Source organism: Scomber scombrus, chromosome 21, assembly GCF_963691925.1.
Source record: "Scomber scombrus chromosome 21, fScoSco1.1, whole genome shotgun sequence".
Lineage (NCBI taxonomy): Eukaryota > Metazoa > Chordata > Actinopteri > Scombriformes > Scombridae > Scomber > Scomber scombrus.
The window spans coordinates 5410173-5435934 of record NC_084990.1 but is presented as its reverse complement, the minus strand read 5'-3'; the positions used below and the strand labels follow the sequence as shown (position 1 = coordinate 5435934).

General features: G+C 39.8%; 3 protein-coding genes across 4 annotated transcripts; 1 reads left to right on the top strand and 2 right to left on the bottom strand.

The window, feature by feature from the left end:
- Positions 1-5571: 5571 nt before the first annotated feature.
- On the bottom strand, positions 5572-9497 carry mrpl38 (mitochondrial ribosomal protein L38). Its single transcript, XM_062442692.1, has 9 exons — positions 9412-9497; positions 8225-8413; positions 8003-8134; positions 7670-7872; positions 7463-7535; positions 6616-6661; positions 6365-6523; positions 5980-6116; positions 5572-5811 (listed from the first exon to the last, which is right to left on the bottom strand). Exons 1-9 carry the CDS (start codon positions 9494-9496, stop codon positions 5675-5677), a joined length of 1161 nt encoding a protein of 386 aa, XP_062298676.1. The 5' UTR covers position 9497; the 3' UTR covers positions 5572-5674.
- Positions 9498-9989: 492 nt separating this feature from the next.
- On the top strand, positions 9990-18938 carry trim65 (tripartite motif containing 65). The gene is made up of 8 exons (XM_062442781.1): positions 9990-10054; positions 11422-11875; positions 11972-12067; positions 12641-12871; positions 14851-15019; positions 15117-15206; positions 15356-15573; positions 17215-18938. The coding sequence occupies exons 2-8, from the start codon at positions 11426-11428 to the stop codon at positions 17521-17523; spliced, it is 1563 nt and encodes a 520-aa protein (XP_062298765.1). The 5' UTR covers positions 9990-10054; positions 11422-11425; the 3' UTR covers positions 17524-18938.
- An 895-nt stretch (positions 18939-19833) lies between these two features.
- wbp2 (WW domain binding protein 2) lies at positions 19834-25762 on the bottom strand. Of its 2 annotated transcripts, none has more exons than XM_062442782.1 (8): positions 25561-25762; positions 24492-24600; positions 24222-24357; positions 24047-24139; positions 23802-23948; positions 23593-23715; positions 22304-22380; positions 19834-20889 (listed from the first exon to the last, which is right to left on the bottom strand). In XM_062442782.1, exons 1-8 carry the CDS (start codon positions 25617-25619, stop codon positions 20842-20844), a joined length of 792 nt encoding a protein of 263 aa, XP_062298766.1. In that variant the 5' UTR covers positions 25620-25762; the 3' UTR covers positions 19834-20841. The 2 variants fall into 2 exon arrangements, with proteins under 2 accessions (XP_062298766.1, XP_062298767.1); XM_062442783.1 differs by having other exon boundaries at positions 23593-23691.

Genomic DNA, 25762 nt, shown 5'->3' with positions numbered 1-25762 from the left:
AATAGAACAAGAAAGGCAAATTCCAGATATACAGCAGATGGACAGATAACATGAGAAAAATAATAATGGATTCATAATGTCTATGAGGAATACCGAGCAGCTTCCATGTGCCTCAAAAAACAGAAAAGGACCCTAGCCATGAGACCTCCAACATAATGGAGACCTGCGAAGAGGACAGACTACACTTTCACACACTGGGAGACTGAAATCACAACATGTGCACTCACTGAGGAGAGATAAGAAACCACACACGTGGGGGAGATACAGAAATAAGGACGTCATTCACTCTGAGGAAACACAGGAGCTTGGCATTTTGACGAGACTCCAAGATGGAAAATAAGGTTGAGGACAGGTATGACGGGGCATGTCCATTTAGGATTTTAGAAGTCATCAGAAACAAGTCTAGAACAGATGTAAAATATGTCATGAAGTCTTGTTTGTGTGATATATGGCTCTAAAGCTGTTGAGTAACACCCCTCTGATGTACTTTACAGAATAATAGAAGATTGGTTAGAGACTGGTTGGCAGTTATTGGGAAACCCTAGATCAAGGTGAGGGTTCTTAAGAAAAGGTTTAACCACAGCCATTGTTAAGTTTCTGAGGACAATGCCAGATGTTGCACATGTGAGAGCAGATTAAAACATGAACACAGAAGCTTGATAAATATAGCCTCAGTCCTAATAATAACAAAACAAGCCATATACAAAAACATAGCACAATCTGTAATGACTTATATGTATATCTGAAATATATAAGAAATGTATAATGATGATGTGCCACAGCTATTGTGTTACTGCTCAGGTTGCAGGGGGACAAAGCTATCCAGATATATACTCTGTGTAAGCTCTGTTGTTTGTGGCAAAAAAAACTAAACAAAATTAAAGGACAATGTCAGTAAGGAATGCTGTAATAGGATTTTCTTGCCATAATCATTCCTCCTGTTCATATTGACTGATTAGAAGTTCCATTCATAATGCACTTACAATGTAAGTGATGGGCGACAAAATCCACAGTCCTCCTTCTGTGCAAAACTGTATTTAAAAGTTGATTTGAAGTTAATATGAAACTTTAGACATCCAAATTAGTCAAATCAAGTATATATCTTTCAACATTAGAGTCGTTTTACTGCTAAAATTCTTCTTCTTTTTTTATTACTATACTTCCACCACAGCTCAAAAGGGAAACACAAAGAGGGAATTTGATGCTAAAACAACTCTAAATGTGGCAGATATCTTTTAAATGACTGTGGACACACTGAATTTTTCTTCCATCTCTGTTCATATGGAAACCTGATTTGTTTTACACACTTGAAAAATTATGAACCTGTCCTATGAAGCTTCTGTGCTTTAAAGTATATAAGCAATAACAACAGTGACATATAGTGGTTTGAAAAATGTATAGGAGCCATTTACTCAAGTAAAGGATCTAAGTACTTCTTCCACAACTGCAATCACCTCATCCCAAACACATGTACATTCACACAAGTGGCATCTTAGACATATTCCACAATACTTGCATGTGAATGTACCTGTATGTGAATCTGCATAGAAAGGCCATTAGTGATACATATTTATGGAACGCATGTGACAGAAAAAATGTTTTATTATTCTTTAGCCTTTTTTCTTCTTATATATACTGTATGAATACTACGACCACTGCTGTAGCTGCTACTATGACAGTTCTTGTAGTTGTTTACAGACACCACACAGATTCAATTTAGTTTGTTTGTGTTTATTTTAAATGACATTACACAGACAGTGAAGAATTATTACTGAACAGGTGCAGAGCAACAGCAGCAAAGGGCTCTAAACATCCTGCTGAAGAATTTCCTGAGTCTTCTCAACGTCTTCCTCCGACTGTTTGTGGAGCAGGTGGCCGAAACTCCATGAGAGTCCATGACTGCATGTAGATCAGCTGGACCACCTTCATCTGGATCAGCCTCTGCAGGTGTAGCCGAGGCTTCATCAGCAGAGGGCACGGTGACTGAATCTTCATCAGCTGAAACAACGTTATGAAGGTCAGTCAGTAAAGCTGTAGTGGATGCTTCATGTGTGGAAATATCAGCAGCAGTGACAAATGTAATAATGATAATAATAATAATGCATTATATTTAAAGGCGCCTTTCAAAGCACTCAAGGACACCTTACAAGGCACATAAAACACGACAACAGTACATCAAACAACAAAAATCAGGTAACGTTTAGTGCAAAGATAAAGAAATAAATATGAATGTGACTATAAAGTGCATCACTACAACAAATAAACAAGAACATGATTGCATAGTTAGTGTGAGACAGAGTATGCCACTCTGAATAGGTGCGTTTTCAGGCGGGATTTAAAGGTGGAAACAGAGTCCGAAGTGCAAATGTCTGGTGGGAGAGAGTTCCAAAGGCAGGGGGCAGATCGGCTGAAAGCTCTTGACCCCATGGTAGTTATGTTGGCAGATGGGGCAAAGAGCTGGTTGGCAAAGGAGGATCGGAGAGTTCGGGAGGGTGTGTAGATGTGAATCAGTTCAGAGAGATATGATGGTGCCAGGTTGTGAAGGATCTTGTAAGTGAGGAGTAGAATCTTAAAGTCAATGCAGGATTTGATAGGGAGCCAATGAAGTTGCTGCAGGGCAGGAGTGATGTGTTCAATAGAGGGGGTTCTGGTTATGATACCGGTGGCTGTGTTCTGTACCAGCTGGAGTTTGTCAAGAGATTTCCGTGGAAGACCAAAGAGGAGAGAGTAATAATGTAAAAATAAAGATTATTCAAAGTTGTTTTAGTCTATTAATCCTTCAGTCTGTGAAAAAAAAAAGTAAATCATCTCTCTTGTGAGTGACATATTTAAAAACAAAAAACAAACACAAGATCAATGCAAAATCAATGCAGCAGTAATTCTCCTGATTTTTTCTCCTGGTGTGGCTCAAGCTCTGAAAATGCTGGATTCTTCATTTCCCATAATGCAAGTCAGTAGTATCTGTTATCAGACTATCAAAGAACATGCCAGAGCTTGTAACACAGGCTTTCCATTATTGTTATTTTATTTATTTATTTATTTTCATTCTTGTAGTTTCCCTATTCAAACCTGTGGTAACCTTGCATCATCAGGAGTCATTTTCTCAGACTGAAGGAACAGAGTAAAGCCCCTTTAAGTTAAATCAAATGAATTCATTATTTACATGATTCATTCCATACGAATAGAAAATGTCATGTTTACATGGCACACAGTATGTACAAAGATTCCCAAAGAATTCTGAAAATGTCAGTAGAAGAAAAAAAAAAGTTTCAGATACAGTTACACAGCCAGCAATGTGAAGAGTAACAAATATTTGAACACAGACAGACGCTTATACACAACTTTCTGAATTTGTCAGTCATTCAGCACATTTTCCATTTCTCCTTCACTGTCGTCTCTTCTTTGAGTCTTTTCTTTTTTCATACAGTTGATGATTTGTCTGCCTCTATTGGTTATAAACAGGAAACACAAAAAACCAACAGCAGCAGTGGTGATAAAAATACCCAATATGGACGGTGTCAAAGTCACATTGCGGTGCCTTGTTGTGCCTGGCAAGATAAATTATTATTATCTTAACAAGTGAGAGTATTTCAGTTTTCAAAAAAAATATGACAATAATGCACATATACACTCATTCATATATATTTGTTAAAAGACATAAAGATGTTGAAAGATACTCACTTGGAATGCTGGTTGGTGTTTGGGTTGTCTTGTCTTGTTTAACTCGTACTTTGATGGATTTGTCAGTAATACCACAGTCTGTATGTACTGTAACAGTGTAATTCTCTTCTTTGATGACATTTGAGATGGTCAGATACACATAAGTCAGTTTGTCCCAACCACAGATGTATTCCTTCAGGTCACTGTTACACTGTATGACACCATGTGAGTTATTCCACTGATATTCTTCACTTTTACAGATCAGTCCAGCCAAGTAAATTATTCTGCAGGTCAGTGTCACATCTTCTCCATCATCAACCTCCACTGTGTCGTTGCACTTCAGTGACACTTCTGATGAGAAAAGAAGACAATCATTGATATAATAAATAACACATGCATGTATATGTATTTCTGGTATAAGCAATGTAAAAATACCTGCATTTGCGGTACTCCTTTGTAGAATAGCAGCAGCACACAACAGACTGAAACATGTCCACATGTAAAACATCCTGAAGTTCTGCTGTCGTCACAAACACAAAAATGTCATATTTCAGTGGTATTTTTTACTGTATTATTAACAGCAGTTATGAGCAGCAGAGAGATGAACTGATGAAAGAAACATGCAGGTTTCATATTAAACTGCGACCAATTGTTTTAAAATTATTTGATATGAAATAAATTTAGAACATGAGGGGTGGGGCTGAAGACAAGGGTACTCCAGCTAAACTGATAGAGATGTTGATAATATCAATAACACCTCTCTCAGAAAGAGAAAGCACTTACCTGATAGATTACTCTGTCCTGATGTGAGGCTCAGAATGACTGGAGTAACATGAATGGTGACAGTATATATCCAGGTTTCAACCCACGCACTACCTGGTGTGACTGTAAACAAGTCTGCACCAATAAAGAAAAGAAGGGGCAGGGATGGAAAGAGTCAGTTTTATTCATGCAACTCAGTTGATTCATTTAACAGCTGGGAACAAATATTATTACATCTGTAAATACTTTCCCTTTCATACTTGATCTGAACATGACACTCCTTGTTGGCACAGCATGCAGTGACAGTTAGTGTGGTTTAAAGCCCTGAGGCACTGTTTCCATCGTCCATCTATCGCAAACATTCTCACCATTCACACCAACACAATACTGATTGGCAATGAAATTTAAACAATTAATCAATTATCAGAAATGCTGTCAATCGATTTTCTGTCCCTCAATGAATCAATTGTTTCTGGACTTCTTATTTTTTATTTTGAAACAAAAGTTCACTATTATGAAATGTTATTTAGTCTATATCTGTTTCATAATGAAACTTCATCACAAACCTCTTTCACAAGTCTTTTGGTCCAGGCGCTTTATGGTGAAAAGACTATATTTAGGATAAAAGCTGCAATTTGTTTTAAATAAAAGTAGGCTGCGTATTTCCATTTTACACAATATGCAAATTAACTGAAACTTACATAAAATAATAATGTTCAACTTTCAGATTGCATTAATTGCATAATTAATCATGTCTTGAGATTAAATAAATTAACTCCAGGAATCCCAACCCAGTCCTTCCAGGAAATTGCAATCTTGCAAGATTTGCAACTATGCAAAATTCCTTTGATAATGTCAAAATGTAGCGCAGTAATAAAGACACTGAACTTAATAGTAGGCAGGGACGGTCGCTACACAGTGGTAGTACCACACATTCATGCAAATGAGTTCAAAGAGATCTTGAGTGTATGACAGCTTGTAGCGCACATATTGGCTCTCCACTGAGATGAATGTGTGTGTGTGTAACGTACCCAGAGCTGATAGTGTGTCACTGGTCACTGAACACTTTCCATACTGAATGATTTAGAGATAACTCAGACTTTACAATGTTTTGCAGAAGAAAAAGAAGACCATTAATTGACGTGAATGCTAAAAATTCTTTATTATTTTTACATAAATATGCTGAACATGATTCTACATTTGCAAGACAATGTGTTACAGATATGTGCAGCTCTGTGAGTGCGTCTCCTCGTCAGTAGATGCCGTAGGTGTGCTCCTTTCCATCTCTGTATCTGTCCAGGTAGCGTAAAGGCTTTCCTTTAGGGAATTTGACCTGGGGAGGGTGGTACACCTCAGGCCGGATGAACTCAAACACTGGTTCCCTCATGTCTGCAGGGGAGAACATACAACAGACACACTTCAGCATTAAGACAAAAAAAACTATTTCTTCCTGAACTTCTAGGAAATCTACAAAAGATGGCGCCAAGTGGATTTCTGTTTGTAAAATCTTACAAGACCAAACAACGACCCGTATTTGTGATCATTAGCGTGACTCACTGAGCGTGTTGTGAAAGGTGTTGGTGACAAATTCATCCCACTGGCACTGGAAGAACGACAGGCCTGCAGGCGTCAAATTGTCCTGGTGCTTCCTGTAGAAATCCACAGTCTTAAATGTGCGATCCTCTAGAGAATGGCTGAGGAGGAGAAACAACACTTAAATGCATATTTGTGGATAGCGTTCTACTTTTATATCCTCATTAATGCTGCATGAGATAGCTGAAAAATGTGAATCTCAAAATCCACAAACATATTCAGTGACTGAGGCTAATAGTATCTCTCTTATTGCAGCTTGAAGCATCACAAGGAAAACACAGTATATTAAAAGCGAGGTATCTGTTTGACTATGTGAGCACTCATCCTACAGCAGATGTGTGTTTCTCACCACGGCGACGGCCTCGCATCCTCCTGGAAGTTGATTGGTCCCTCCTGCTTAAAAAGGACGTAAATGTAGCGGTGGAAGCCTGTTCCTCTGGCGGGGAAGGGGGGCAGGTAGTGACACAGCTCCTCTCCAGCCTGCACTGCTCCGCCTGGTATGTTCCCCCTGAACAGGACGGAACACATGAGCCTCATTTTCACTGGTCACAACTCATGCTGGACATTTAGAGTCATGTTAAGTTGATTTGAAGTACTTACACTAGCCAGTGCATGTATTCTGCCTCATTATCCAGGAGATGCTCATCTGAAAAAAAGACATTATTTTTAAAAAGTGAGCAAAAGCTGAGAAGCCACGAATCATCTGTGTTGATGATACAAAGACGTTAACACTAGAATTGTGCAGTAGAGACTGTCTCCTGTTAAAAAATAATAAAGTGGTGATTTTCTACATTTTCAACAAATTTCATGTTTGGAGTCAAACCAGCAAATAACTATGGCCTTATTCAAAAAGCTTCTTGGTACAAAAACGTTTTAAGTTACGAACCGGGTAAAGATAAAAGTTATTAACAAAACCTCTTAGAGCCTTAAGAAATAGAGAGGTGAAAACTGTAAGTATGGAGGAGGACTTTAAGAGTTTAAGCAGAGTAGAAAATTGTAAAAAAGGCAGCTGAAAAAGAACAATACATATGCTAGACAATACTGCTACTTCTATAGACTGAACAGTATTCGCAGAAACTGATGACAGCTGAGCCATTTACTCTCCTGTTAACATCAAATAGATTAAGTAGTAACATGACCTGCATGGTAAATACACATAAGTAAATAAATATAACAACTATCAGCATGTTAGGCCTGTGTTTCCAAACATTTCTACTACTTTTGTGTTGTTCATTACATAAATACTAATACTAATAATTTGTAATAGATTTGGATGACAATGGAAGTCTACGGCACAAAGGGATGAGATGTATTTGGCTTACTATTTTGGATACTTGAGTCTTTCTTTCGTTTGGCTCCAAACATGAGATTTGTTGACAAAAGACAAATATAGAAAATCGCCATCCTTATCCTTTAAAGATGACGTTATCTACTACAGCAGCCTGACCTGGACAGGTGAGCAGAAGGGTCCACAGGGAGCCCTCCTCTGCATCAAAGCTGATTTTGGGGGCAGGTGCAGCCTAGAGAAAAAAAAGAACAGTCAGAGAAGACACATAAATATAAAGAGTAGGCAAAATATAGACCGATACGGCCAGAAGATGCAGACAGATGTGCAAAAACTAGACTGAGACAATCTACCATTCCTTTAACATACTTCAGTTGGTGTCAGCCGATTCCCATAATGCACTTGAGCGCTGCTGTCCTGACTGTAGGAGATCCGCAGTGAGACTAGAGGCAGAAAATGGGCCTTGGGGAAGAGATCTTTGTAGACCCCGTAGTGCTCTGCCAACCTCTTCACATGAAACGGACCGCTGTTCTTCTCCCAGGTGTCCTGCACTCGATCCAGAGGAATCTTAACTGTGGCAGAAAAAAAGAGAGAGAGAGCAAATAAAGAATAAATATGTTACCACAAGTAGCGAGACGAATGACTCATTTATTACATTTTTTTAGTTTGAAGCTCTGTAAGATTTGCGCGGGCGATGCTTACACGTGCGCAGACGAGAAGACCTCTCCAGCTCGACGTTCTTCTTGTTCTCCTTCAGCACCTGCCTCCTCTCCCTCACCTCTTTGGTCCTACGGGGTCGACAGTAAGGAAGCCCGATGTCCATTTGTTCTGCACCTGCAAAGAGACAACGAGATAAGACTTCGTGACGGCGTAGAAACACAGGAAACGTCTCCACTTTCTACAGCTTCCTTCTTGGTTCCTCACCATTTTCAGGATCTGCGTTCTCCACGTAGGTCCTGTAGGTTTTCCACCAAGCCGGGCTGTTCATCGCCTCCTCCGCTTGTCTTAAGTATCGAGTGTAGCTGCGATATTTCTCTAACGACTTCAGGTTCTTGGCGTCGATCTCCTCGTTCGGCATCGGACCCAACGGAGCAACCCGTCGACAGAGGAATGCTGTCGTGTGGAAACATCTGACAGTTAGTAAAATGAACATACTACACAGTTCTTTGGAAAAGAGTGTAGAGATAGCAACATTTGAATTTATTAAGGTTATCCATACTCAGCTGCTGATACATCTTACAGTGCTTTATAACAGAAAGAACTTGACCTTTACAGCTCATTTTACATGCAATGCTGAATATACCCTCCAATTTGAGGTTAAGGGACACATGAATACTGAGATTTCACAGCTAATTGTCTGTTTTTTCACCATTTACACATGAAAGAAGTGTAGAAAAAGCCTTCACACTATTTAAACCTACTTTAACATGTGTACCAATTATTTTGCTATGAAAATACAAAAAAGGGCGATTTCGCAGTTTTTTTTTTACCCCATCCAGACCACATTAGACCAGACCCAGATCAAAAACCAACATACTTGGACTTGTCAAATCTTAGTTATAATAATCTAGTACAGATTTGACAAGTCTCACTAAGATGTTTTTGTGTTGGACCTCTTTTAATGTGTTGTGGATGGGAAAAAGCAGTGAAATTGCCCTTTATTGTGTTTCCCTTCATTTTCCCTTAACCATGAATTGAGAGCTAACTTCAGCATCGTATTTTACACCTTCAAAGGATTAATATAGAGATTTTAAGTCACTGTTTCTTTCCACGTACAGTAATAATAAAAGATAAACATTAAGCAGCTTTCATATTTGGTTGTGCTGCTGTCCCTCAAACCAACAGTGAGAAGCAGCAGTGCTCACATTAAAATGCTATTTTCTTCTCGGCGGTGTCTGATATGACATTAATTAGTATTAATGCTGAGTTTCCAGTCTCCACAGTTCTCTGTAAATCATCGTTTTTTTCTGTGGAGTTTGGTGAGAGAAGGTGAGCGCATGTATCTGTCAGTCAGCATGCAGGCTGAACATGCAGTAGCTAACGTTACTGAAGCCCAGCACCACACTACTACTAATGAACACTAAGTCATATTTATTATATTGTTACATTACCTGTTGTGACAAACGTCCTCGCATTGTTGACCCCTAAATCTGTCGCACTCCTCAGGACAGAGGTGCAAACCGTGCGTAACGCCATCTTGGAGTGATGGACTATTTTTTTCTCTATTATACGGTGGCCGCGAGGTAGAAAACGAGTCGGTTCGCTTTTAACTGATTTGTCTCAACAGTATTATATATTATGGTTTTTTACACTAATATTACTAGACTACATTTTAAATATGATTTTTGTACACAGTTATCGTACAGCAATTAAAATAAAAAATAGTATAGTTAGTAATAATTGTGTTGCTGTTAAACCAAGCAAGATTGGTTGTAATGTCACAGTGTAGCGAATAGGTAGATGTCGTTATTCAATTAATTATGTATCATTATTTTGTATATGAGTAATTTAAATGTATAATGTCAACACATTCAATTACTGCAACAAATCAGTGTGAGTATTAGCGTAAAACGCAGCCCTAATCCAGTCGTTTCTGTGCGTGTGTCGACTCTCCAGACAATTCGTGAAGGCAGCACTTTTACGTGCATCGACTTTCCTGACGGCTCGTGAAGGCAGCACCTTTGCGTTTGTCGTCATCAGGGAAGCTTCAGTGCTCTCTGTCAGATGCTGTGCATGAATGTCACTGCTGAAGTGGTAAGAATTCATATTGTGTCCTTTTTTCTATTATGTCAAGGTGGAGAGTGTAAAGTAGGCGCTTATTAACAGTTAAAACACCGGGCCGTTGTCATATTTAGACTCTTTTATATCCCTAAAGATGGCCAGCTAACGTTAGCAAACGCTAGCTTTTCATTGCACTTGGCTAATGTAATGTGTGGAGGCTAGCTGAGCCTTGTGTTGCTGATGCTTTGTTGTTGCACACCCGGATAACTAGCACAATACATATTAAGGTAATTTTAACCTTTTGTATACTGTTCATATTCTGACCATTCACAGTACGGAGCAGGTCATTTCTGACTCTTTATAATTAGTCTCTGACCAAATTTGAACCACAAATGTATTTTACATCCATAGATGTGTTATTATCAGTCATTAATAAATGGGTGATGGAACCTTTATTACTGTTTCAGAGAGCAGAGAATCATGTTATCTAAAACATTAAAAAAATGACATCCTAAATTATTACTATGAATTTAATTAAAAGTTTGGAAAGGTTTTATTATAACCATGACAACCATCAATACCACTGCCTGTAAACCACATGCCCTCATTTTCTGTCAAACTACACAATCAACTCTGCTTTCAGAGTATCTGTCATAAAACATACTGCAAAAACAAACATTACTTATTTAGGAATAGTCCCAAAATGTCAGGTTTAAAGAATGTCATTTAGTGTTTTTATACAGTACAAAAACAGTAGTGTTTTTTTTAGTACAATTTTTATACAAATTTGACCTCAACAGTAAGTAAAGGTTAAAGTAAAGCCCGACCAATACTGGAATTTTGGGGTCAATGCTGATACTAAGGAGTTAAAAAATTCCAATATCAATATATCAGCTGATCATTTTATATTTAAACAATATGTACAAACATACATTTTTTTTGCAATGATCCTTTAAATGTGGTTATCAAACACTTGTGATAAAGGTATGTAACGGACGCCATGATATTTTACAGTTTGACAAAAAACTTTATTGTAAAAAGTGACATCAGTGTGCTGAAACAGTAAACTACACTGGGAATTTAATAATTATCATTAACTTTAACAAAAAAAACATACAGCAAATAAAACATGTACATATATTTATAACTTGAATTAGAAAAACGATCAAATATACATAAAATTTTGCCTGTATAACTTAAAAAAAAATATCGGCTCATATCAGACAACAGGTATGCCAATACTTATCTGTGATAGGCCAATATCGGCTGACTGATATATCGGTCAGGCTCTAGTCAAAATGTTTATCTGCCCTTCTGAGAAACAGTGTCATCATATCATTGAAAGCTAATCACTGTCATTTTGTAATGACCAAACTGTTATTTCTTCCTCTTTTTCCCAGAGAGATGTCTGCTCTTTCTTCAGAGATGGAGGCCCACAATTTGACCCTGTCCTGTCCCATATGCCTGGACTGCTTCGAAGTCCCCGTCACCATCCCCTGCGGACACACCTTCTGTCACAAGTGCATCAGTGCCCACTGGGACACGCTGAGCAAGTCCGACACCGAACCTCTCTGCCCCTTGTGCAAAGAGAAGTTTCCCACCAGGCCCGTTCTCAAGCGCAACGTGTCCCTGTGTGTCCTCACCGAGGCTGCAAACAGCAGCGGCCCCTCCCACAGAGAGTCGCTCACGAGGGGTGGCAAAGTGGCGAAAGCCATGCTGCTGTGCGACCGGCATAAAAAGCCTCTGGTTTATTACTGCAGGCAGGACAAGATGTCTGTGTGCTGCGAGTGCGGCATCTCTGAGTGTGTGAACCATGAGAAGGCTATGCTGGACGCGGAAAGGGAAAATCAAGAGGTAGAGTAACAGAACGACACCAGCTGGTAGTGATTGTCCTTCCAGTTTACTCCCCACATCAAAGGGTGGTTGAGATTGTTTGTGTTTTCTTTACAGCTGCTGCTGGAGAGGAAGAATAAGGAGGTGGGGAAACTCATCGAAGAGACAGAGAAAAGTATCAAGGACTTGGCTGAGAATATTAATCAAGCTAAGGTGGTGAATTTATTCTTTATGTCAGAGGTGTCCAAACTGTGGCTGCAGGTTTTTATTCCAGCCAAACAGGAGCACGCCAGGCTCCACTCATTTAATCAACTGATCTCAGTCTTCAGATGAAATCGTGTGCTCTTGATTGGTTGGAAACCTGCAGGTACACAGCCCTTTTTATGGAATAGTTTGGACATGTCTGCTCTATGTGGAAGTATTCTAACAGCTTTACTCTGTTTCAAACACACTCAGCTTTCCCAACATGTCAGATAGTAGACTGAAAAGTGTCTTGCTATGTTTCAAACTGATCTAATCTCAAAATTGAAGGCAGGCAGTGCTAACTCAGCAGCTAACCACTGCAGAAACCGGCACTTCCTGCAGCTGTCTCACAGTTAAAGCCAATTTTCAGCCTAATAAGTCTGTTGAGTTATTGTTCTCATTTCACACCCACAGCACCACACCACTAATGGATTTACACGAAATGTTCAGTTTTTCACCGACAAAGCAGAAGCTCAAGGAAACAATGAAGCTTGATACATAGATAGACAAAAAAATATATAATTCTGTCTTTTCTCTCCTCAGGTGACTCTTCAGCAAACGTCCACCTGGGTGAATGTCAAGTTCTCCACCCTGATAAAAATACTGTCTGAGAAGCAGAACACCACGGAGGTCTTCGTCGAGGAGCAGAGACAGGCCGCCATCTTGGATGCGGAGGCCCGGCTAGCCGAGCTCCAAGAGCGCGCCCAGAAACTCAAAGAAAGCCAAGGCCAGATCGCAGCGCTGCACAACCTCTCTGATACAGAGCTCATCAAGGTTTGAACGATTTTAAGTTAACATAGTGTTAGAACTATCACAATAATTACGTTATCGAATTATTGTACAATAACGTAATTATCAACATCATCATATCATATGATACATTGACATGAACTACATTTTTTTTTACCTTAATATTGTGACACTCACATTAGCAGCTATTCTGGTCTCTAGTTAAGCTTTTAGTAACAGAAAGAAAGAAAAAAATCAATTAAAGTAAGTAAATTAAAAAGTGCTACCATATTAAATATCAGCACACAGCTCTGATTTTGCCTTTAACGCTTTTATTAAAAACCTTCATACATCTTGAGTTCTTTTTTAAGTGGCTGCTGTAGAAAGACGTTGCAGTGGTCTGGTGTTTAGCAGAGCTGAGTGCTCTCTAAATGTCATCCCATTGGTTAAATCACACTAAGTGTTTCATGTTCTTGTCTCCTTGCTATGAGAGAGTCACTTCCATTGAAAGCACATTTGAAGGAGATCTTTTAATAGCCAGTATAAACAGCGAGGATGATTACAGTGAGGTAAACCTCCTCCACTGCTCAAACAGACCTCTGACTGTTGTTTCTAACACACACTTGAAAAATTGTGAACTTATCCTTTACGGACTTTATTTATTTATTCATTTTTGGGTGTGTTACACTTGTGACCACACCCAACAGTGGGGGTAGAGGATTCATCATGGTGAATAATTCTAATGCTAGGTGGCAGCAAAAGCATTATTAGCCTGTGTTTAGTTTTAGAAGACTTGTGTGCACACATTTGAATTTCAGGGAGGTTTGTTTTTCGTCATTTTGACAGCGTGTTTATGTAGGGAATATTCATATCTAAAGGCTGTGACATCATCAATTCCTTGCTGTGAGTCACCTGCTCCACACAGAAGAAGAAGAAGCAGGGTCAGATACAGTTTAAAATAAGCAGAATGAACCTGTTGCTTATTGCAGGAATATCTACTGTTTGCTGGAGCTGGGATCAAGCATCTGATTGGATATTGATAACATGATGATGATTTGGATACAGGGAGTATAGGTAAAGGCCAAGCAGATAAATAAATATGTTAAGAGAAGTGTATCACTTAGCTATAATGTAGGCTGTAAATCCCAGTCCCACGCAATACAGCATCTAGATATGATATCAGCACTATATTAGTATATTTACTGGTTATCATTTGTGCTGATAGTGTCTGTGGTTATTATGAAAAAAATGTTGTTAGACTGATTTTTTTTTTTTTGGCAGAACCAGAGATATTGTTTACTTTGGTCAAAGTAAGAGATTAAAATAGTTTGGGTTTTTTTTATTATAAAAAAGGAGGGTAAAGCAAATACAGCTGTATAATAAATACAATACAGCACATGATATAAAAAGAAGATAAGCAAAGTAAAACATGGTACACGGGAAAATAAAATACACATTAGACACTAGACATGAGTACAGGCTTGTTGCTGAATTAACCAGGATTTGATGAGTTTGTAGCTGCTAATGTAGAATGGAGCTGCTAACCTCCAGTAGAGAATGAGGAGCAAGCTGCAGAGGTCTAATAACCTCACTACTTTCTAACTACACACCCTCAGATTTGTTTTATTTTAAAAATTGTAAAAGTACAATGAAATTGAAATGCAGTCCTTAAAAGTGCAAGAAAAACAACAATAATACAACATTGCTTCTAAAAAAAAACAAAAACAAACATACCACACATAAAACATTTACATTCTGCAGGTATTGCATGATTCATATGGATATTATATATTATGTATATGATATATTTTGTATTTACAAAATAATCAAGTTTTTTGTTGTGTTTAGTGCAGTTATGGCTTTGGCATAAAACGTTCTATTCTATTCTAAAAGACATCTGACTTGGATGTGAAACATTAGTGGAATTCCCTTTAAATTCCTTTCCCTTTAATTCCCTTTTAAACTCAGAAATCATCATCTTCCTAATCATAAAAGTCTTCTTTGCGCTGCACGTCTCTTCACAGGAATCAATGCTGGTAAAAGTTCCCCATTTTGAGGAGATCCCCACAGACATCCCTCCCACCCTACAGGAGCGCTTAAACGGTGTCACAGAAGTCCTGTCCCGAGTCTCCAAGATGGTGTCTGAGGACCTGGAGAAAGCTGTGAGCACCGCCGTGGGTCAGGACAAAGAAGGTAACCAGCCTCTGGGAATCATGTCTCCTCTGTAACAAGCTGCTTCACTGCAGACTGTTCCTCACTCTGTTCTGTGTGTTCTCATGTTGGTCTGCAGCTTCTCCTCAGGACAAGAGGCCCATCCTGGCTGTGGTTCCCAGTCCGGCTGCTCCGTGTCACCCTGGAGGGAAAGAGGGACTCAGCGCTTGTAAGTCCTGCTTTTTTTTTTTAATTAACTCATGTGTCGACCTGAATATCTGGTTCTTGTTTTAGTGATGATAAGTTAAAGCGCAGCAAAGGTCACACACTGCGTTAAGACTTGTTAACAGCGTCTGCTTCCTTTCTTCCTCATCACAGACCGATGCTCTCTGACCTTTGACCCCCGCACGGCCAACGGGCACCTGTTCCTCTCCCAGGAGAACCGGAGGGCGGAGCACCTGACCTCCGGCCCGCGCCCCGTCCCCTCCCACGAAGCGCGTTTCGACCACACCTGGCAGGTGCTCTGCTTCCAGGGCTTCAAGCACGGACAGCACTACTGGGAGCTGGAGGTGTCCAAACCCTGGGCCTACCTCGGGGTAAAGAACCCCCCCCACCCCCCGCATGCTGCTGTTGTTGTTTTCAGAGAGGATCTTTACAGTTTAGATATTCAAGAGCATCACATAAGGAATTCTGTCTGAAAATAGCTAAATATCATATTATATATTGATATCAGACTTTAATCAATATCTCAGTATTGATTTCAAGCAACAACCCAGACATTTTCTAAGCTTTTAATTTGAAGGAAACGTCTCCTGTGTTAGGACTTGCTCTTTGATCCAGGGTTATTATAGTTAACGAAAACTAAGACTAAAACTAAAACTAGCAGTGAACAAATCATTTAGTTAACTGAAATAAAAACAAAAATGATGAAAACAATATAAAAACTACAATGAACAATGCAAAACTAACTAAAACTAAACTGAACTGTAGCTAAAATCAGCTTCGATTTTTACTGTGTCCTGTTCAGTTTAACTTCTTGAGATAGCAGGCTGGTTCCAGTAGGTGGCAGCATAGCGGATGCCGGCTGCTGCATAACGCACAAGAAGAAAACTGGCGGCCCGCTAGTCTAATTTGTGCCGCCACGGTCTCACAGTGTGCTGAACACGTCTGTACACTCTACAAAACGTTACGTTGTTTTAGGGCTGAGCGGTATATTGAGTTTTTAAGATATATCAACGTATTTTCAAACAAGATATACGACAAGACGTTATCTTCTTTTGTACAGATTATATTGTTAAATTACTGAGTGAAGTTGTGACCATTTCCCACCATCTCTGTCTCTGCTGCACACGAAGGGTTCAGCTCCGCCCCTCTGAGACAGAGGAGAGGAGCAGCTAACGTTAGCCTCTGCTATAGTTTGCTGTCACTTCTCGTCGCGTTGCTCTCTCGTTCTGTATAAAATGTCCGGACACTGAATGTGGGACAGAGTTGCTCCATCAGTAAGCTGCTACATGACGCTGTTATTAGCAGCTGTGGTCAAGCGAGCTAGAAAGCTGGTGAATCAGGTCAATAACACGTTATTTTCTGATTGTTTCACAGCGGTTACGTTCAACAGCACAAATAAACTTCCCCACACACACCTCCACTCAACCCTGCAACTCAGCCTCAAACTTCTGAATCTGAAACACCAGCGTGCTGTTTAAAACACAGCAGCATCTTTATGCTGCTTTAGTTGGTTCAGTTTAAAAAAGCAAAGACTTAATGAGAGATCTTCTTCTTCTTCTTCTTTATTTCCATCTGTAAAATAAATCAACATCAGTATAATGCTGCTGTTGAACATAAAAGCTGTGAAACAATCAGAAAATAACGTGTTATTGACCTGATTCACCGGCTTTCTAGCTCGATTGACCACAGCTGCTAATAACAGCGCCATGTAGCCGCTTACTGACGGAGCAACTCTGTCCCACATTCAGTGTCCGGACCTTTTACACAGAACAGCGACTACAGACTAAAACAAAATAAAAACTAAACTCAAAGTAGTCAATTCTTCAAAATAAAAATGGAACTAAAACTACTTCATCACTTGTTAAACTAACTCAAACTAAACAGCGATAAAATAGCAAGTGAAAAACTAAATAAAATGAAAAAAAACTAATGAAAATTCCCAAACTAAAATAACCCTGCTTTTTATCAGAGTCTACATTTCCACTCACATCCTCTCCCCATGCCCCCCGCAGGTGACCTACGAGACCATCCCCAGGAAGGAGAAGGGGAAGAGGTGCATGGTGGGCATGAACGATCTTTCGTGGAGCCTGCAGCTGGATGAGAGGCAGCTGAGCGCTTGGCACAACGGCCGGAGGGAGACGGTGGCGGGACATTCCCAGCACAGCCGCATCGGCATGCTGCTGGACTACGAGGCGGGGACGCTCACCTACTACGGAGACGGGCAGACCAGGCTCCACGCCTTCCACTGTGCCTTCACCCAGGAGCTGTTCCCCGCCTGCTGGATCGGAGAGGGGGTCAGCATCACCCTCTGCTCCACATGAGCTCCACTGTGAAGAAGAAGAAGCACTACCAATCAAACGTTGGCACACGCTGACTCAACATAGACGACACCCCTCTCTCCCTTTACCCCTCCTTAACTATTTAGAAGGATTTTTAAATCTTTTTTTTTTTTTTTTTTTAAATAACTGACTTCTTAATTATTTTAAACAAAAGAACCAACTGAGACGAGATGAAACTTTATTGATCCTCACACACTTGTTACTTGATGGGCTTTTTCTCCCCCCATGAACTCGCCTCTTTGCTTCGGCTTACTTGCATTGTTAAATACCATACAGCGATGACGTTGCTATGGAAACAGACACAAACTCCAGTCCTTTAAAACTTTAAGTTGAAGGACAGCACTACTTCATTCTAGTGTGTTTTATTTTCTCCTCCTTCAAATAATCTTTGAAATAACTTTCAGTTTTAGATAGAGGTTCTTTTTTTTTCTAGTAGAAAAGGACTTTAGATCTCCTCAGCCCAGCGTGTTGAATTATGTTACTTATTTTAATACACTACATTCATTTCTGTTCAGTTCTTCTCCCTCTGCTGTAAGACACAGCTGCACACGCTGCATGCGGGCAAACACATCATCAGAAAACCATGCTGTCATATGTCCTCAATCAAAAGAAGTGGATTAATAAGTGTCCTCTCCCTCCTGCTCCTGCAGTATTCTCCTGGAGCTCAAAATCTTCATATTCACCCCTTTTTTTTTTCTTTTTTTTTTTGGCTGTGCCTGATACAGACTGGGTTTCCTCCTCCTGAGATCACAGCTCGTATTTAACTTGTGCGCTCCCTCAGATGTGAAGATAGAATTAGATGGAGTGCACTCGGGGCGCTCTCACAAACACACACACACGTCATACCATGTGGGGACATTACATCAAGTAACACTGACCCTAAAAAATCAGCTTTTTCCCCAATTTAGGACACAGTTGGACAAGCCATTCCCAATTAACGGCTCCTAAATGTCCCCAAAAGTAGCTTATGACAGAGCACACCCTCGCACACACACCAGAAGTCAACATAGAGGGCAAAAAAAATGAATGTAGGCGACAGAAGGGGTCTATTTTTTTTTTTTTGCATTTGTTGTGTAATTCTTGAAGCATAACTGAACATCTGAAACTATTTGAAAGTCTTATATAAGTCTATAAAAATAATATAAATATAGAGATCATTCATGCAGTCACCCCTCTCTGATTCACCCCTTTCAGATTTTCCACTTTGACCTCTGGGATACAGCTATGTGTGAGCCAGTTCATGTGTGTGTGTATGAAGCCCCTACAAACACACACACACACACACACCCTGTTGTACAATAAGCAGCACAGGTGAAACCAAACTGTCACGAGAATACAGAACTTAACATTTTGGGATCTTAGCATACAAAATGCCCCCCCCCCCAAAAAAAAAAAAAAAAAAACCTGTGATGGAATCTGCTGCACTGTACATGTTTTTTTTCTTTTTTTAAGCCCCCCCCCCCATTTCATGTTTTTTTTTAATCAGAAGCACTTAAAGAAAATCATAGCTGTGACATTGTTACGTTCGAGGTACTGGAGGCTCCGGACATCACGCATCAATCAGTCTTATTGGGAGAAGAAAAAAAACTGCTGTGGATTTGCACAAGTCGTCTGAAAGAAAGCGCAGACTACTGACTGAGAGACGGAGAAGGGGAGAGAGAAAAAAAGAACAAAAAAAAAAAGCACATTTCCAGACTGTGGAGGCTTAAATGACATTTAAAAACAACCCCTCCTCCTCCTCTTCTTCCTCCTCCTCCTGCTGACTCTGGAATATGTTCTTGTTGTTGATGCTATTTGCTACACTGTACTGTGTTGGAAGGGGACGTTGAACACTCCTCATGTGATATAGAGCAATACTCTGTAGACAAATAAAGACGAGACAGTTCTGTTCTACACCAGATCCATTTAATAAAATCCAATCCAATGCGTACATGCATCAGTTGAGATCATGCTGTTTTTTCTTGAGCCGTTGTACATAAATTATTCAATAAATTAGTTTGAAATAAATACAGAGCTTTATTATCATCATCATCATCATCATCATTATTATACATAGAGCCATGACAGAGCAAACAGGAGCCTGATGCATAGCGTTAAGAAAAGTGCAAAGAATGAGCCACGGATGTGCCACAGATACAGAATATAGATTAGTGACCGTAGAGGAAGGAAGAGAAGAGGCTCAGATCAGATTCTGAGAGCGACCTCACACTAGAGCGTTAAAGATCACGACCACAGAAAGAAGAAATGGTGAGAAAAACTCGCTCTCGTTTGTTCGTTTCTACGGAAATTGGCTTTAGAAAATGTACGTCGGAAGAATGAGGGCTGAAGTAGGCGAGCGGTGAGTCCGGAGTCTGACAATGATGTGTGGTTTTCTTTGTTTTTTGTTTTTTGTTTTAATTCTCGAACGTTCGGAGGCATGACGAAACAGGAAGTGACATCGTTGGGTGACTGCTCTGCTCTTGCACGTTAGAAAAAGAAAAGAAAAGAAAAGATAATCCCTCCCGGCTGGCTGTACGTGCCTCCAGGCCACGACCCCTCCCCTTCTCTCACTCTCCGCTCTAATCCAGGATCAGGGATCCACTGCTGGGGGCTCTAATCTTGACCCCCCTCTCATCCAACAAATATGTCAAAGCAGACCAGACCACCCACTAGGTAGCCCCCCCTCCCCCCCCTTTTACAAAAAGCTTTTTTTTTTCCCTTCTCTAGGTTTTAGTGTTCTTGAGAAAATATCTCATTTTTTCTTCAAAAGTCTAGAATATTAAAAGCCTGTACACACTTAATGATAGAAAAATAAAAGACTGCATTTAGCCTCTGGATCGCTCGGTTCAGTCCAGGGTTGATCCTTGTAGAAAATTATAAGTTAGTGTCGCAGCAGGAGCTTAATCTACAGTTTTTTAGGGTGGCAGTATCACGATTAATGATTAACTAGCTAGTCAGGCTACGAAGTTTTAGTCGACTGTGCCGAAAAAGGGAAAAAAAAGCCTCCGAAACCTGACGACTTTGGCCTTCATCTCTCTTAAAAGATCACTACTCATACTTCTGACTTCCATCGAGTAAAAGGTGCTTGTAAGGAGAATGAAGCTGGTTACATTATATGAAGTATTAAAACGGAATGAGCTGAAGTGGGAAAAGCGATAGAATGAGAAAAAGGAATGAGTCAGAAGGGGTCAAGAATAAAAAGAAGGGGGAAAAAAGGAAGGAAGGAAGCAATGTTCAGAAAGAAAGCGTCGTCCTTCTGGATGTCCTGGGGTTAGTAGGAGGAGAGAGGAAGGAGAGGAGAGGTGGTCCGGGAATGACGGTCTACTGGTTCTTCTTGTCTTCTGGAGGGGAGTAAGGAGGGGGCTTGTCCTGGGGGAGGAGAGGAGAGGAGAGGAGAGACAGATAGAGAGAGAGAGATCCGGTACAGTGATCCATTCAGAGCACAATGAAAGCCTTTCTAATCTAAAGTCATCACGTCCACTAAGACAGAGGCTGCTTTTTAACCCTTACACACTTTTCCTAATGTGAATCTAAATATACAGAAATGAAAATGGAATGCAGCTTTTTAAAAATGTTTATATATGCAAAATAAAAAAACAGCATTCAAACATGTTGTATTCTTCATAAAGTCTATCAAACGTTCTCCTGGATCATAAAATAGTGATTCAGAGTAGAGTAAATGAATAGAATATGTATTAATGACTGATGGGGAATGTATGGTGTAGAGACTAATTATGAGTCAGAATATGAACAGTATGTTAAAGGGTTCTATCATGAACATAGCTGAGCACCGTTTTGAGCTTGTCAGCATCTATTTATAACTACACAGGTCTGATTTTACTGATAACTACATCTGAAGTGCTGTTTTTACAGTTTGAAAAGATCATTATCTGGGATCTTTGTTGCATCTCTTTCACTCTTCTTCTTTCCCATCTGTCTCTACACTACCATCTGTCCATTAAAGGCACAAAAAAAGGCACAATTTTCCTAATCTGGTGCTCCAAAAGAAGATATAGTGATTTCTGCACTTCCACACTGCCTTTTAAATGTTATTACGTCAGTATAGCTGAAGTGTTTTGAGCCAAAATGGCTCTTTTGTCTGATACAGAGGACTCTATGGCTGTGACTAACGCTTATTTTCATTACTGATTAATCTGTCAACTTTCTGGATAATGATAATAATATTAATGAGTTTTCTGTGTTCAAACATGGTGAAAAATATGAATCACTGTTCCTCAAAGCCCAAAAAGCAACCTTAGATGTTTGGTTTTGTCTCCACCTGAAGTCTACATACTAAAGATATTCAGTTTACTGTCACAGAGGACTGAAGAAACCTGAAAGGGTTCACATTGAAGAAGCTGGAACAACAAAATGTTTGGAAAAAAATGACTGTAAATGATTAAATGATAAATTAATGATCAAAATAGTTGCAGATTCATTTTCTGACAATCAACTAATCATTCACTCTAGAGGATTCAACCATGGAAATGTTGCCATGTGTGAATTAACAACCAAAGCAGGAGAAAATCTATGTTGAAGAGGATGAAATATGTATTTTATGTGTATTCTTACAGTCAGTGTAATGTTTTTAAATGACGTGGATTAATAGCACTAAACATCTAAGGTCTGTGAGATTTTTTTCCTAATGATCAAAAGCAATGGAAACATTCTTAATAATGGCTACATACAGACTGCATATTCCCTCAGATATAAGGAGCACTTTAACAACTGATGGGAAGTCAAACTGTTGGATCTTCAGCAGAGACATGGTAGGACAGCTCACCTGCGGCAGGTACACATGTGTAGGAGGCAGCGTGGCACAGCTGGCGCTCGCTGCTGCCTCGGCTGCTTTGGCCTCCGCTGGGACAGAGACAGACAACGAGAGAAAAGAAAGAGAGGGACATGAATTAAACATTGTCTTATAATGAATCCCTGAGATGGATATATAAATATATAAATATATATATGAGATGACCGGAGCTAATCGAGCCTGAGGGATGATGATAGGCGGCAGAATGAGAAGAGAGAGAGTGAGAGAAAAGCAGTGATGAGATGAAAGAGAGAGGGAACTTTTTTTGAAACCTGCTGATATCAATGATTTATTAGCAGGGCTGAGTGATGTGGTTGGATTCAATGTCACAGTAGAATCTGACATAACTCAACGTCCAATTACTATATTTTTCTAATGCTTTCAACCACATCTCATGGTCTGTTGTGATGTCTATGACCACAGCAGTCCAGTTGTCATGGAGATTGCTCAGTTTGGTCTGCTGATGAAGACCATGAGATGTGGATGAAAGCTCCACAAACGATATTTAAAATATTTTTCTAATTGACATTTGATCAATGTATGCCACATTAAATAACATGTAAAAACATTAAATTATACTGATATGATAAAAGTCTCCTAATGTGTCAAATTCAACCCTAAATAATTTATTTAGTTAGGTTTTCTTCTTCTTCTTTTTTTTATATACATACAATTTGCATGGAATCATTATTTGGTACACTATGATGATGATGATGATGATGATGTTGATGATAATAATAATAATAATGATGATATAATCATGAAACAGCTGAAAGCCAATAAATGAGGATATTCAATTATTGCTCAGCCCAGAAGCACTATAGAGTGATTATAATGAGATTATACAACAATCAACTAAATTAAATTAGTTTAAGTTAAGGAAAATGTAAAGACACTATAATAGGAACATTAAAGAATATATATATATTTAGGAATACATTCCTATTCCTTTTATTGTTTTTATTTATTATTACATTAGTGCATTATTATATTAAATTTTAATAACTGTACAGCACTTTGGTCAACTGAGGTTGTTTTTAAATGTGCTTTACAAATAAATCTTGACTTGACTTATAATAAATCATATAAAAAGAGATTTTATATAAAAATACTGACAATAATAAAAGTTTAATCAAGACCCAAACACAAGGGTCCTAAAGCAACTCAAGCTTCACTTCTTTCTTTCAACACTGTCATTTTTATTTAGGCTGATCACTGCAGTAACGTCCGGACTGAACTGGAACTATCAGTCAAAGACTGACCTGCTGCTGTGGAGGGGAGGTCTGGGTCATGGGGGGGCTGCTGGCCCAGAGGAGCAGAGTACGGAGGTGGAGGGATGTAGGCCGCAGAGGCATCGAACGCTGGAGGGTTGGGGTAGAATCCACCTGGATTAGACATTACACTGATGTGAACACTTTTATACACTTAAAAATGTTTGCCCCGATCCAGCTGCTTATATTACAGCTTCTACCTTGAGGAGGAGGGATGGGGTAGGAGTAGCCAGGTGGAGGTCCAGCAGGGTACATCCCGTTGGCGGGGGGAGGAGGGTAAGAGTAGGCTCCGTTGGCCATGTAGGGGCATCCACCGAACCCAGGAGTGGCTGGCTGACCTCTGGACGCTGAGAGACACAAAGCAGGAGGAGAAGGCAACAAATGAAGAAGCAAAAGGAGGAAAATTTAAATTTAGGATGCTGTTAGCGTCGCTTTGTCGCCGTACCCTGAGCCGCAACCTGCAGCATGTACTGGCCAAACTCTATGGCTCCTCCTGCAGCAAAGATGAGCTTGAAACTAGCGGCGCCTTCCCAGCCACCTAGCAGAAAGACAACACAAGGGGTTACCATTTTGCTGAGACACAATAACTACACAACTCTATTCCAGGAACACACATTTACCTCCAGGCTCTGCATTGATTGTGCCTTTGATGTAATTAGCTCCCAGCACAGGTTGTTTGACCTCACAGCTCTTCATCAGGTAGAAGGGCATCATGAAGGACTGCAGCGCATCCCGACCTTTAGCCAGGAAGATCACCTGAGAGGAGAAGAACACCTATTAAGCATTCATGACTCAACCTTCCCTTGGTATCTGTTAACACAATGTCCCACAGTTAAACTTAATCCTGCTCAACATTAAAGAATCAAACATTTTAGGTTGTTGTTTCTCACCCTGTACGGAGTTAGGTAGATGCTGCCCTTCTTGCTCTTTCTGAAGGCTTCAGGCAGAGTGTCAGCGTCACAGAAAACCAGCTCCACGTTATCATAGTTCATCAACACGCTGTTGACAGAAACAAAGCACAAGAATACAGTGTACGGTGTTAAAAAAAAAAAAAAAATAGACATTACCTTTATGGGGGTTTTGTATGTATGACTCACACCTTTCATAAGATTTACTTCAAAGCTTTAAAAATGACATCATGGGTGTTGTTGTGCAACTGTCCAGTTACCAAACGTGGCCCATCACTTGCTTTCAGTAAATACAGTAAAAGGATTAGGTGGCTTTGGGTTAGCTGTAATGGAGTTAGCATCACACTGCAGTATGTTCGAGAAGAATCTGCATGTGTTGTTAATTCACATTAAACTGCAGTGACTTGATCTGTCTGGATGTAACAAGACTAAACAAACAGAGCAGGCCAGAGAGCAGAGAGTGAGGATAGTAAGCAATGCAGCAGCACCATGTTACTGTTAAATACAATATTATTAAATTACGTTTCACTTTGTATGAATATAACTTCTTTTTTTTTAAACGAATAAACGTTTGTGTAATCACATGTAAAGCCCGCTATGGTTGACTGCAGTGGTGATATAACAGGTTGAAGGCCGTGTTCGAGTCACAGACCCGGTTCCGTTAACTGCAACACCAGAGTCCCATTAAGAAAAGCGGCGTTAAAACAATTCATTTATCCTTTCTTGTCAGCTAGCTTTTAACTGTATATTTAGTGTTGGTTATCACATATTAGGAGCCACTCTTCAATTCGGCTTAGGTGTGGTATAATATAAAGTACGTTATTTAAAATAATAATGTTGAGTACAGTTATAACGCTGTCTTCACCGTGGAAGTTAGTTCACAGTGAGCTCCTAGCATTTTAAATAGTGTTCGCTAATTAGCATAGCCACCGTTTTAAATTGTGTTTATTCATACAGGAGTTTGGTGAGGCGTTTTTTCTACACAGGAGAGAAAAGAGAAAGCATTTAAGAGTGTGGCTCACGATAACGTCAACCGGCCCGTTAACGTTACCTCTCGCTGTTGTTGATGATGACTCCGCCGGACTCCGAGTTGTTCTGGTTGAGAGTCATGTCGACAAAGCCTCCGGACAACGAAGCAGATGAAAGGTGATGTTCCTCTATCTGGAAACCGATCAGTGCAGGCCTGTCTCCAGCCTCAGTAGCCGCGGTGGCCTCGGTGCTGATATTAATGGTTGTTGTGGTGGTGCACCTGC

What these genes read in the sequence shown, in the direction of transcription:
- mrpl38 (XM_062442692.1), bottom strand. Translation starts at nt 9,496, where the DNA reads ATGGCGTTACGCACGGTTTGCACCTCTGTCCTGAGGAGTGCGACAGAT. An exon ending in GTCTTCTCGTCTGCGCACGT is followed by an intron (nt 7,873 to 8,002) that starts GTAAGCATCGCC and finishes TTTCTGCCACAG; the next exon opens with TTAAGATTCCTCTGGATCGA. An exon ending in CACCTTTCACAACACGCTCA is followed by an intron (nt 5,812 to 5,979) that starts GTGAGTCACGCT and finishes TCTCCCCTGCAG; the next exon opens with ACATGAGGGAACCAGTGTTT.
- trim65 (XM_062442781.1), top strand. Translation starts at nt 11,426, where the DNA reads ATGTCTGCTCTTTCTTCAGAGATGGAGGCCCACAATTTGACCCTGTCC. An exon ending in CGGAAAGGGAAAATCAAGAG is followed by an intron (nt 11,876 to 11,971) that starts GTAGAGTAACAG and finishes TTTTCTTTACAG; the next exon opens with CTGCTGCTGGAGAGGAAGAA. An exon ending in AGAATATTAATCAAGCTAAG is followed by an intron (nt 12,068 to 12,640) that starts GTGGTGAATTTA and finishes TTCTCTCCTCAG; the next exon opens with GTGACTCTTCAGCAAACGTC.
- wbp2 (XM_062442782.1), bottom strand. Translation starts at nt 25,619, where the DNA reads ATGACTCTCAACCAGAACAACTCGGAGTCCGGCGGAGTCATCATCAAC. An exon ending in AATCAATGCAGAGCCTGGAG is followed by an intron (nt 24,140 to 24,221) that starts GTAAATGTGTGT and finishes TCTTTCTGCTAG; the next exon opens with GTGGCTGGGAAGGCGCCGCT. An exon ending in CACATGTGTACCTGCCGCAG is followed by an intron (nt 20,890 to 22,303) that starts GTGAGCTGTCCT and finishes CTCCTCCCCCAG; the next exon opens with GACAAGCCCCCTCCTTACTC.